Source organism: Phalacrocorax carbo, chromosome 2, assembly GCF_963921805.1.
Source record: "Phalacrocorax carbo chromosome 2, bPhaCar2.1, whole genome shotgun sequence".
NCBI classification, from domain to species: domain Eukaryota; kingdom Metazoa; phylum Chordata; class Aves; order Suliformes; family Phalacrocoracidae; genus Phalacrocorax; species Phalacrocorax carbo.
In genome coordinates this window covers 38,467,570-38,480,422 of record NC_087514.1, presented here as the reverse complement: position 1 = coordinate 38,480,422, position 12,853 = coordinate 38,467,570, and the positions used below count along the sequence as shown (strand labels likewise).

Here is a 12,853-nt window from a genome sequence, read left to right as displayed (position 1 = left end):
ATGTACTGTGGCGCCCAAAACTGCACCCAGCACTCGAGGTGAGGACACACCAGTGCAGAGCAGAGCAGGGCAATCACCTCCCTCAACCAGCTGCAATGCAGGGCTTGATGCACCCCAGGGCACGGTTGGCCTCTTGGCTGCCAGGGCACACTGTTGGCTCATGTTCAACTTGCCGTCGACCAGAGCCCGGAGGTCCCTCCCTGCAGAGCTGCTCTGCAGCCCCTCGTTCCCCGGTCTGTATGCGCATCCAGGGTTGCCGTGCCCCAGGTGTAAAATCCAGCACTTGCCGTTGTTAAACTTCATGTGGCTAGTGATGGCCCAGCTCTCCAGTCTGTCCAGATCCCTCTGCAGGGCCCCTCCGCCCTCAAGAGTGTCAACAGCTCCTCCCAGTTTTGTGTTGTCAGCAAACTTAATTAATATTCCTTCCATGCCTGCATCCATGTCATTTATGAAGACATTAAAGAGTACTGGCTTCCCCCTTCCCACCCTCCAGCTGCCACCATGGCGTGTCCACAGCCCTGGGAGCCCTGAGGGGCAGCCTGGTTCCTTCAGACCAGCAGGCACAAAGCAATCCTGTGACTGCCACCATCACGGTGCTGGAATTTGAGCAGAAGTGGGGGAGCTCAGAGTGGCTGCGTGGGGTGAGGAGAACCAGGGCATGGGCCCGTGGCCAGCTGGGGCGCTGAGGAGCGGGCAGCCAGGTGGGGTGCTGTGGCGGGGGATGGTTTGTGGTGTGACTGAGGAACTGGAGGAGTTTGTTCTAGGTGGGTCAGGAAAGCAGGAGGCTGCCTGAGAGGGAAGCACCATCGCTTTCCTTCTGGTCTGTCTTACCTACAACAATACGCTTAATAAAACCCAGCGTTTCCAACCTTAAAATGCTTCTATTCGCACTGAATAGTCAGTCCTTTAGAAGTCGGAGCCACAGAAAATTAATCTTTTTGGTGTTGTCATTCTTCAGTTTACACAAGTACAATGACTCCTTTGTCCTAAGGGTCTGAGTGAAAAAGGAGCGGTTGGCAGGGCAGGTATGTGCTAAGAGAAAGCAACACATGACTGGAGGGCAGGGTAGCGTAGTTACAGCTGTGTGTATAAGGAAAAAAAAAAGATGTGTATGCGGCAGCTTTCACACAGGCAGGTTATTTGCCTACAGCCATGTGAAGTTCACCCTCCCATCCCTCTGAAGGAAAAGCTGCAATGACAGTAACTGAGGTTTGCAAAGATCTTTAAGTTACTCCATGAAAAAACAGTTCCTTTTGACAGCAACATGAACACTGTAGAATTGTATTCCTAAATGCTTGTGTATTTCCAGTGCCAAATGCCAAACCGTTACATTTCAGTATATGAGGATACGAGCTGTTCCTAAGAAACCTAACATTTGATCCAAGCATCAGGTTTGAAGCAAAGAGGTTCAGAGGATCTGTTTTGAACCTGGTTCAAAAGACAAGAGCTCTTGCACTGGCCAAAGGAAGGGGCTGCCTGACCTGGTGTCTTGGCTCTGGAAGAAAAGGCATAAAAATTTGCAGCTGATGCAGAATAACCTGTCCAAAAAAAAAAAAAAATCCCAACTCATAAATATGGGGCGCTCTCCTCAAGTAAAAAAACTGCTGTTGTAATTCTGCATATTCTTACTGTCCTTTAATACATCTATAAAATGCTGCTAAGGTCTTTGCATTGTCGTGTATGTGGCCACAACTAACACAAAGGTTGTTGGGTACAAGGCAGCTCCAGTGTTTGCTGCCCCATTTCACTGGTCGTCTTCTGACCACCATGAAAACTCCGCCTGGATAGTAGTAAAAGTCTGAGTAGAGGTGCATCCATTCCTACCTTTCCATGTTCCTAACACTTACTCCTACCCATTTTTTCACGCTTTTCATCCTTCAATTACATTTAATGGAAAAAGCCTTTAAAAACTGCAAGGGGGTGCCTTTTTTTTCCCTCCTTTTTTTTTGTTTCTTGAATTCTGCCCCTTCCGGGTGTATTATTTAAGAGCCTGTGAAGTAACCAGCACCCCTCTGCTAGGTAAGAGCATGCAATTGATGCAAAACGTCACCACATTTTGTGCTTTCCCCATGCTATTTTGCATTCATGGTTCTATGTGTTTTGTTTTGATTATCAGATCACTGCTACACCGTGGCATCTCAAGGTTTGACAGTGACTTTGGCTGAGATTTTGCTTGTCCTTTTTTCCCTGACCCAATGCTGTTTATTCAAATCTCAGTTACATACAAAACTAGACTGAATTCTCCATGCTTCTACATTGCTACTTGGCATTTTATCAGCCTGAAGCGTAAGTGGTGTCTTACGCCTTCATCTCATACAGCAAAGTACTCCCGGAAGACCTCGCTGTTCTGACACTCCTTCATTTTACTTAACTATCGTCACCTTTGCAGCTCCTTTGCATCTCCTCATTTGCATCTCTGAACGTAAATCAGTGTCCCAATAAGAGGAGGTTGTACTAACTCACTTTTTACTACTGTGGAAAGTCAGTATAGTTCTTTAAAAAGTCAGGCTCTTATTTACGTAAGAGTAGATAGTTGCAAAACTGCTCTTTTATATATTTTTTTCTTCCACAAAATACAGTAGTTTGTGTGGTTGAATGGTGCTCTGGCTATGTAATTCTCATAATAAACCACTTACAATTGTAGATAAGAAATATGCCTAAAATAGTTTAAATATATGTACCAAGCATATTTAAAATATTCTAAGTACTTTTACTATTTAAAAGAATAATCTTGTTAAAAGCTCAGAATGCTGCAGGGGTAGAGGGGAGTTCCAGATTTTGCCACGCTTTATAACTCCTACATATCCTAGGTGGTTTGTCCGACTCTTTCTAACTGCCCTGCTCGTTCTTACATACTTTCTTCTACCAGAGGCCTGATTTTCTGTGATACCAAACACTCAGCTTGCCATGACATGCTCAGCACCTCTGCAAGCCATCAGCCATTTGACTCCAGAATGAAAGCAACAGAATTTTTTTTTAGTAAAGGTGGTTCTTGCTAGTATTTGTGTTGTCCTTTCAATGTCATTTTAAAATGTAAACTGTGAAGAAGTCTTCAGAAGGAAGTTGCTATAAAAGCAGAACTGTTAGAAACTATCGGTCCTGTACAACAAGAAACTGATAAAGGTTTTGCAACTCAATAAATATATAATGTCCACTGAATAATATTTAATGTTTACCTCAGCAATAACAAACTGTGAGAAGTACAGTGTTTTACAGAACAGGTACATTAGATGGCATTTGTGCATTTAGTTTCAGTTTTTCTTGCCTAAATATAGAAGACATTTAAGTGAAAAAGGTGCTATGAACAAGCCAACTGTTCAGGCTCATTTGCTTGAATGCATGAACCCACTAACAGATGAGATAAACCAACCTTGGCATCATGAGCAGACACGTAGTTGTACTGGGATAACACTTAAAACACATTTTGAACCCTGTAACATGCAACACTGTCATAGGGGTCACCACGAGCAATACCTGACACACAGAGCGGTCTGTGCCTGCTGTAGGCAGCGCTGTGTGCACACGGGATAGATTTCAGCACATTTTTACCTGCGGTGAACATGCAGCCATGTTTTCAGGAATAACTACACACATTTCAGATTATCTGACAGATGAAGCCCTGACCTGACAACTGCTGTCAGGGGGATTTCTGCCCTTGGGTTCATGCAGTGAAGAAAGTGCACGTGGGATTTTGGTGGCTATTTTCAGACTTGCCCTTCGCCTCTCACCCAAGCCCGTACTGCTCTGTACTTAGCCAGTACTGCATCGCTCCTTGCTCCTCCCTCTTCCACACTGCACCTATTCACCGCTCATCCTGGCGGGGCTGAGGTTACCTATTCTGCTCGCAGCTCTGCCTTTGGGGCTGCTTCTGTTGGTGCTGACCGCAATCACCTCCATTTCCCCCAGTTCAGATCCCAGCAATGTCCTCTATGATAGAAACCAATCACATGTCACATTAACTTAATGAGGTATTAATTACATTTAAGAATCAATTCCTTCTCCTCTACAAACAGTATTTCAGGAATTACAGCTTGTCTGTAGATATTATTTTTTAACTTAAATATATATAAAGGTGTAATAAATAAAATTTTATTTTTTTTAGAAGCGAGAAGGGAGATTAGTTTTGTGAAGCTGTTGATGTTTCTCCTTGGTTTGCACCGTCTCCTTGTGCTGAGTGAGTCAAAAACTGTCCCGTAGCTCCAATGTACAACCTGGAACGCATTGGCCACTTCTGCAAAAGAAGAGACAAGCGTGACGCTGAGATACACGGGAAGGGCGCAGCATGAATGCAGTCCTCAGCAGAGCTTTAGGCGTTGATCATGACACATTCACATCGTTAATCACAATACGAGAAAATAGGAAACTATTGTCATTGCCAGGAAATTCCCATTTTGTCATTTGTTTGAAAATGTCATTAGAAGCTGGGTAAGGGAACCTCAGCCTGAGTATTTTTCTTTGGTCATTAATCATGAGGCACAGTCCCCAGACCCCCCGGGCCCCACTGCACAGGAGTAAGTCACACTGATCAGTCATTGCACCACAATTGGTACAGCGGATGCTCTGTTGGTAGAATGAGCCAAAGCATTCCTCTGCACAGCGCCAGGGATGCTATGGGGACATACCAGCACCCGCAGCCCTGCGCGTGTACCCGCTCACGCTGGCCAGCCCCCGCCGTACCAACTGCAGCACAGGGACTGCTAGAGACTGCATGAGAGGGAATTGAATGTAGTTGCTCCTCGGCAGACATCAGGACTGACAGCTTCTTGTTCTTTGTCAGCTTCAGTGATTTTAGATTAGACAATTCATCTTTCCATTAATTCATTACTGGAATAACCAGTTACGTTGGTGTTCTTAACCCAAGCAAATCAGTTACTGCAGGCGGCCCTGCAGTACGGGTGGCTGCAGCCGCCTGCCCTGCTCCTGGGAGGAAGCATTCAGCTCCAGTTTGACATGCCGAGTTCATGATTAGAGAAGTGGGTGTTTGAAAAGACGAACTTGTCATACACATCTGATGCAAAAATGCTTGGAACAACATGCTGGCTGTGTTTCAGAAGCATACAAGGGTTTTTTAAAGACCGTTTTGGGAACAGGCTGGCACCTTTCCTGTGGGTAATGAAAGGGAGCTCTAAAAACTAGAGGGGCTTAATACTGCAGCTAAGTGTCAGCTCTTCCAGTTAAAGACATAACACAGCAGCATATTCTCAGTTGGAAAGACTGTACAATCCCATTCAGTATTTTGATTTCAAAAGTGATGTTATGAATTCATCACCAATAAGACATCAGAGTTTAAAGTCATTAGCTGTATTTTTCGTTCAGCAGACACACAGCCGTACTTGGATATTTTACCTTCCTCACTATTAGTATTTACTGTGCTTGATATATCGAGTGTAGTTACAGTCCTTATCTGTACTGGTTTTCTCATATCTTGCACTTTGGGTTTTTTTTCTGAAGCACATACTATGATTTGTCTGTGACGCTTTTGTTCTAGTGCCAACTGAAAAATTAATTTGCCATCAGGAATATTAGAAAGATTGGTTAGACTCATGGAGTCTTCACAAAACTAAATACAGGTAAATGGCATGTAAATAAGATTATAAGAAATAATTGCTAGATTAATCCAGTATTGCTGTATTCCAGTAGTTCAGGAAATGTGCATCTGGATCATTTAACTGCTGTAATAATATTTTAAAGTATTTTTCTGCCAGTAATAACTGGCAGTTGATATAAAATACCATAAGAGACCTGTGTCCTTTCACTCTGACCAAGAGAACTAACAGAAGCTACTTGAAACTTATTTTGAAATACGTCACAATATTTTTTTTCCCTTCTTGAATTATAGCCATCTTCTAACTGACGTAAAGGCTTTGCTTTCTTAACAAGCCTGCTGATCATTTAAATGGCCTCAGAAGCCTACGTTCACATCATGCTTTTTACAGCGACCAACACTGGACAAGAAACTCTGAATTAGTCACTTCATAGGAATTAGAGATTACTTCACAAATTAATCTTAATTAAATCATTCTCATTTCACCAGACTTCAAAAAAAAAAAAAAAGAAAGAAAAAGAAAACACACCCCAGTGCTCTTAACTCCCTCCCTGAGACCAGAGCCAAAGAAAATACCCCGTGGCATTTCAGAGTCCTGCCAGTCACTGAATGATGCATTTGAAACCAGTTTCCAGCCCCGGGTCCTCTCCAAGATCAGTTCCCCTTTCTCGTCCCCTCTGCATCACTGTGAATTTCTTGTACGAAAGGAAGAGCAACAACAGCTGATGCCAACTAGACAAAATAAATGCATCAGAAAAGTGCTTTCATAGCAGGGATTAACATGTGGTCAGTAATTAGCACCACCTTCCGTACCTTGGCTGCCTCGGCAGGAGAACCAAAGCCCAACCCTGGCTGGGGTCACCCCTGCAGGACAGAGCATCACCTCAGCCACACACAGCCCCTACAGCCGGTCCTGATGGGTTTGGTGGGGAAATCACCAAGGTTTCCATACGGGGACAGAGGAGGTGCTGGTACTACTCTGGTGCTGCCTTCTGCCTTCGCTTCCAAGGGACCAAGTTCCGTGATGTTTAAACCTATGCTATATTTGATATTTTAGTGCAAAGTTCCTGACGCTGGAGGGACAAAGCTCCGGGACATTTCCATCAGGCCCCTAGCACCTAGATGAAGTGTTAGTCCAGGCAGTCTTCTCATGTATTAACTCTGACAAGGTAAATAAATTTGAAACCTTTTTTCATCTAAGTACCTTTAACACCTCTTTACTTCTTCACCAAGAGAAGGTGGTAGCTGCTCCTCAGCTCTCCTACCTTGACAGGGTGGAGGTATCCATCCCCGCGGAGGGTACCCAGGCCCTCTCCTGGCAACTCTTCCTCATCCTGAAGGCTGCGGGTGAGGTGCGCGATATAGGTGGTGGCCAGGAGGAGTACATCCAGCTTGGAGAGCTTGGTGTCAGGTGGCACAGAGGGGAGAGTCTTCTGCAGCTCGAGGAAGGCATGGCGCAGGGTTTGAACCCGACTGCGCTCTCGAGCGGCATTAGCAGCAGCAGGTCTGCCAGGAGGTGCCCCAGCCCGCTGCCCAGCCGCCGAGGGTGGGCAGGAATTGCTGCCGGCAGCAGAAGGCAGCAGGGAACTGGGCTCTGTGCCAGGGCTGGAGATCTCCTCGCTGCTCTCAGCTGAGTGTCCACAGTCCATTGGTGACTTCCCTGGCAGGGAGGGTCCTGCAACCAACAAGAGCATCTCTAAAGCCAGCCACCACGCTGTGCTGAAGCAAATGCTTTCTAAAAAACCAAAGATTATCAGGAATGCAAATGCTGCCTGTGCCAGGAAAAGTCAGGATGCCGCTGTGCGAGCTGCTTTTCTGCGAGCTGCTTATAAATTTGGTATCGCATACAGGTACAGAAACAGAAGTTAAACGCTTCAAAGATTGGTGTTTAATTTTTTAGGGACGGAATTATACAGAACAATTTCTTTGAATCACATGCAGCCCAAAGATCACCTGGCTCATCTGAAAAAACCCAAGAGGCAGTGCTGAGCAGCACTGCCACAGTAGTTTCTATTTAAAACCAGCTAAAAATTAGGCTAAACGTTATTTTTTTAAAAACACATTACTTGTATAATTTGACATGCAGGACTGTGTGTATGTTTTCTATTTACTTGCCATCATTTTATTGACGGTCTTTTAAGTGATCAGTGCTCCACCTATTACAGAAAGAAAAATACTGTTTTCAGACGCAGCGGTGAATGGAGCCACAGAGCACAGTACTGAGGTTTTGAGGGATGAAGCTTGGTCCACAATTTTAAAGGATCAGGAACAGACTTGTGTCCTCCCACCCCTAACACTACTCAGGAATTTCCATGCTTATCCTGTAGCTTCTACGTTTTCAAACGTAAAAAGCATCTTGTAAACTGGATTTTGGCCATCGGGGGGCAAAAGAACCCTTTGAAAACAACAGCGAAAAGCTCCTTTTGAGCAAAGCTGGTAACAACGACTGCAAGGCCTTTTCCCGTTTCAGAAAAGACAGCCAGCTCTGCCTGTAATAAAACTCACAGTCCTTTAATTAATTCAGTTCCACAGTAAAATGCAATTCAATCAAAGCGCCGCACTTCTTAGCTAGAAAAAATAATACCTGATCCTGTTGTCCTTAGTCAAGCAGCCCTTCGAGACGTCTCAGACAGATCCCGGCTTTCACGTGTTGGGAGCAGCTGTTTCTGTGACAGCCCAGCTAGACAGCAAGGGTAAGGACAGCTATTAAAACTTCTGATTTCATTCAAATACTATATAATTTTAAAAAATTTAACAAAATTGGTGCATGTAAGTGACTGAAGATCTAAACTTACAAAAATTAGGCCTTGATTTTTCATAGTATTCCAACCACATGCTAAAGTCCCACTGATCACCCCATTAACTGTGGCTGATAATGGCAAAAAACCCAAGACAATGAACCAAGTGAAAAATTTATAGCAGAGAAGAGGAAAGGTTTCTAAATAATGATTTTTGCAATGCTCTAATTTCATTGTATTTTGAAGGCTTTTGTTTTTGGTGTTTTATGGTGATTAACTTAGTGTTTTATGGTGATTAACTTGGTGTTAATCTGACTCACAGAGTTTTATCAGGTAATGTTTTCTTACCAGTAGTACAGTTTAGACTGAAATTATTTGTGAAGTACTGTGTGCGTTATAACCATAAACCAAAGGGAAAAATCTCATTATTATTTTTTATTGTGATAATTATGACCTACTTAAAACTCACATTAAGTCTATATGAGCTTGTCTTGAGTGAGGGCTGAAAAATGGTCCTTAACCTGGCTATTTCCTTCAACGTAAACCAAAGAAAAGGTTCCATATGCTTTTTTCTTGGTATATTCTCACTGTGTTAAGTCACAGTCAGATCTAGATTAATTTTAGTGGCAAAAAAATAATCTCTCTTGCCACTGCAGCGTAAATACAATCACAAAATACGGCATAAGAGTATCGTTTTCAGGTTAGCAGCAGGATTTCTCATTTGCCATCCCACTGAAATCCCACTGAAACGAAGACACCTTCCCTGATTACTTGAAAAGTCCAAGTTAGACAAGGATACGGTCAGATTGGGTTAGTATAAATACCTACTCACCTGCTGAAGCAGAGGACTGAGGCTGGTTTACAGGCAGTTTTGATTTTGCTGTGTTGGTGTAGAACTAATGACACTAGAATGACTTTGCATGAAATGCAGTATATAGAAATGCACGTACCTAAAAACCTCATTTCCTTGGGCGCCCCTTGAAGTACAAGTTTCTGTTTTAGGAGCTTCACATCTACATCAGATGAAATCCTGGGCCTACCAAAAAAAAAAAAGGAAGGCAAAGTTTCAGCTGTGGACATGAGAGATTTCCCTCTGAATTAATTTCTTCACTTTCAGATTTCCCATTAAATACATACAGCAAACGGCCTGCGAAAATCCGCTATGGAGAAACACAGGACCTGCTGTAGGTATGTGCATGTGCAGCCAAAACGCGGTGGTTCCTGAGCCAAGACCATGTTTGCTGCACACTGGGGCTGGGCAGCATCACCCCTCGCACCGGCACGATCGGGGTGCACGCTCTGGGCGCCATGCTCTCTGTAAACCCTGGAGTCACCCAAACCTCAGCGCCCAAAAAGCCCTTGCTGAAAACTAAAGTAAATAAAATGCCTCTGGGCAGCAGCCAGTTACCATGAAACCTCCTTTAAAAATCTTACAAGAAAGAGGTTGGTTTCTTAAGAAAATTGCCATGATTTTTGCAGACACCCGCTTGCTGCCTGGCGTGCAGAGAGACCTGGGAACAGGGGTGTGCAAGGAAATCAAAGCATTTATATCATTTGTAAAGCATTTCTACTGCATTATTTCTAACACAGGCAGATACGTTCGTGTTTTTACATGACGTTACAAAGACATAATCCGTTCAAAATCAAGTTCACCGAAGAAAACAGCACAACATTACTTTAGCCCCGAGTTCCATGTGAATGGAACGGCGACGAAGGCAACCTGCCCACAGGGTCAAGGAAAAGATCGAGAACACCAGAGTATGCAAACCGAACAGAAATAGGTGGAAACCTTAGATAAACTAGTTCACCGCCTTTTCAGTTGTTCCCTGGGGGGTGGGGAGGGGTTATATAGGTACGCTATACTATTTGGCACCATTTTTAAAGAGACGTTTCGCTTTGCGTAACTCCGGTAACAGTTAACGAAAAGCACCTTCTCTGGAGCAGGGGAGCGGGAACTCGCCGCTCGGGGTGCGGAGGCAGCGCGGCCGCCCTCCGCCTGTCCGCCCCGTCCCATACGGGCCCCGCCGCGGCTGCCGCCCCTCCCGCTCCCCTGGATCCGCTCCCCCGGGGGGGACCCCGCGGACCCCGGCCCGAGGATGAACTTACCGTTCCCGCCCGGATCGGGTCCCTCCCAGCGCGTCCCGTCCCGTCCCGTCCCGTCGGTCCGGTCCCTTATAAGCCGCCGCGGCCGGTGGGCGCGGCGGGGCTGGGCCGCACCTGGGCGCTGGGCTCCCCCCGCCGCCGGCCCGGGGGCAGCGCCCGCCCCTTCGCGGGCGGTGGGTCATTAATCACAGAGCTGTCGGGGGCCGCCATCGCCTCACGGCCCCGTGTCCCCCCTCACGGCCCCGCTGCGGGGACACCTCCACACCCCTCCCCGCCCGCCCGCCTCGGCCGCTGTTTTTCTTCGGATGAAGTAACGGTTTTGCTGGGGGGGAGCAACGGAATGGCTGGGCCGGGAGCTCGGCGCTGGTTTGGGAAAAGCGAGGCCCTCCCCTCCGCTCCATCCCCCTCTGCGGCCGGGGGGGTCCCGGGGGTCCCCCGGGTGAGGCTCCTTCCCGCAGCCGCGGGTGAACCGACCCACGCGGGGTGGAAACGCGAGCGGGTGGGCAGAGGGGCGATTTAAAAGCGAACGGAGAGCAATTAAAAATCAGTAACGTTAATGAGAAGGGACGGTCAAAATAAATCCTGGGGGTATAGAATTAGCCCAGAAAAAACATTGTGAGCGAAGCCTGATTGCGCGATAACGGGGACACAATAAATCAAGCCTCGGGAGCAGTAGGAAAAACAAAGTCTGAGCCGTTCCTTACCGGTTTTGCAGCCAAGAAAATTATGGACTTAATCTCCAGCGATAATTGAAAATCCTGGGAAGGGATGATTTAGGAGCAGGAGGGACGAGCCTGGTGAGGGGCCAGCAGCAACCACACAGGGGGCCCGAGCACTGGCCACTGATGAGGCCCCCCAGACCCCCGGCCCTCGGGGCAGTATCCGCAGCCCTGCTGAGGCAAAGATGGCTGGGTGGCAAGGGATGCCACTGGCCTATTTTAAGGGAGATTAATCACCAAAACCGAAAACTGCCTCAATATTTACCTTTGCCTGGCACTGGCTGCCTCAGTAGGGGTTTCATTTCTTCCATCAGGAGTCACTCTGACAACGGCTGCTCTGTCAGTATCTACAAGGCCATGTTTATGGCCTTCACCTGCACCAAGGACTGTCTTTCAGCCTCCTGGTGCCCAGAAGAGCAAAGGCTGGGGCTCCCCGGAGGGTGGTGGAGGTACCTCTGAGCAGCCCTGCTGAGCCAGCCTCGCACGCCAGCCCATGCTTCAGCCCCAAGGAGTCCAGGTCTGCCTCCAGCCCAAGACAGCGTTGCCGAAATCTTTCTGCAGCTAAAACCTCTTAGAAATTCACTCAGCCAGCCTCCAGGGCTCAAACAAGCAGTTCTTGAGCACATCCTTAAACTCGCACTGAAATCACCCTCGCCAACACTGTGATGTGGTATGGAGGAAGCACTCCCGGACTGCCCGGGGCATGGGGAGACTTGCCTTCCAGCCCCGCTTCCCCTGCAGCTCCCCTTTCACTCTGTAATCACCAAATGGGCACTGACTAGGTCCAGCACGCAAGTCTGGGGGTCGGCTCGCCCGTATCCCAGGGAGCTGCCCTAGGTCTGCCTGCCCAAGAAACATCTACTCCAAAAGGGCTTTTAACTAGACTACAGCACCCTTGGTAATACTAGTATGGGTCAGTGACGGACAGACAACTTAGCGAAAGGCAACCTAACTGCTTGAGACTTCCCAGCCACCTGAAATTAGCAGATCATGAATGCTGTGCTCTTCTTCTCTGCTCTAATGTACTTAATGACAGAAAATTATGGGTTTTTTTACTTTCTCATCGTACACATGCTGAGTTCAGCCTCAGTGCAGGAAACACTGTGGAAGGACTTGAAGAGAAGGGGTAGAACCCCCATTACCATCTTTTGACAACTCCAAATCCGGCTTGCTGTGGAGTTTGGTTAGAGAGATTGCAGCGTGAGATTTGTGAGTGGGGTTTGGAGAGACCACCCTGGCTGCTAACGCTGTTACCAAAGAAGAGGTGCTTTAGCTATATTAAAAAAACACCCCAAGCAACCCCCAGATATAAAGGTAGAAGTAGTGCTTTTTGCCCCATCAAGTCTTTCTCCCACCAGCAGGCTCCTCCCCCATTGCAACCACAACGAGATCCAGTGATTACTTTTTGTATCAACCCACTACTTAAGTCTAAAGCCATGACAAGCTGCTGCAGCTGTTTCTTCTTCTTCTTTCCCAGCTAAATGTCTAAGAATTACTTTCCTGCTTTACCTTCCACAATATATTTCAAATCGGAGAAACGCCAGGGTCACAGAAGAGCCAGATGTCCAGTGTGATTTAGGTAAGAAAAAGTCCTCCTAGAGACAGAGTGATGCTTATCCAGGTACACTTTGCTCCCTTCACGTCAAATTATTTTCTGGTTTTACAGCTACAGTTCAGCATGAACATTCATGGTGCTTCTTTCCAATTTGTTCATTCTCTCCCATTGCCATTTCTGTATAAGGGCTTAA

At 46.5% G+C, this 12,853-nt stretch overlaps 1 protein-coding gene across 1 annotated transcript; it reads right to left on the bottom strand.

The window, feature by feature from the left end:
• Positions 1-3,147: 3,147 nt before the first annotated feature.
• TCF24 (transcription factor 24) lies at positions 3,148-10,549 on the bottom strand. The gene is made up of 5 exons (XM_064445437.1): positions 10,390-10,549; positions 9,234-9,319; positions 8,130-8,225; positions 6,811-7,220; positions 3,148-4,231 (listed from the first exon to the last, which is right to left on the bottom strand). The coding sequence occupies exons 4-5, from the start codon at positions 7,192-7,194 to the stop codon at positions 4,118-4,120; spliced, it is 498 nt and encodes a 165-aa protein (XP_064301507.1). The 5' UTR covers positions 7,195-7,220; positions 8,130-8,225; positions 9,234-9,319; positions 10,390-10,549; the 3' UTR covers positions 3,148-4,117.
• Positions 10,550-12,853: the final 2,304 nt, after the last annotated feature.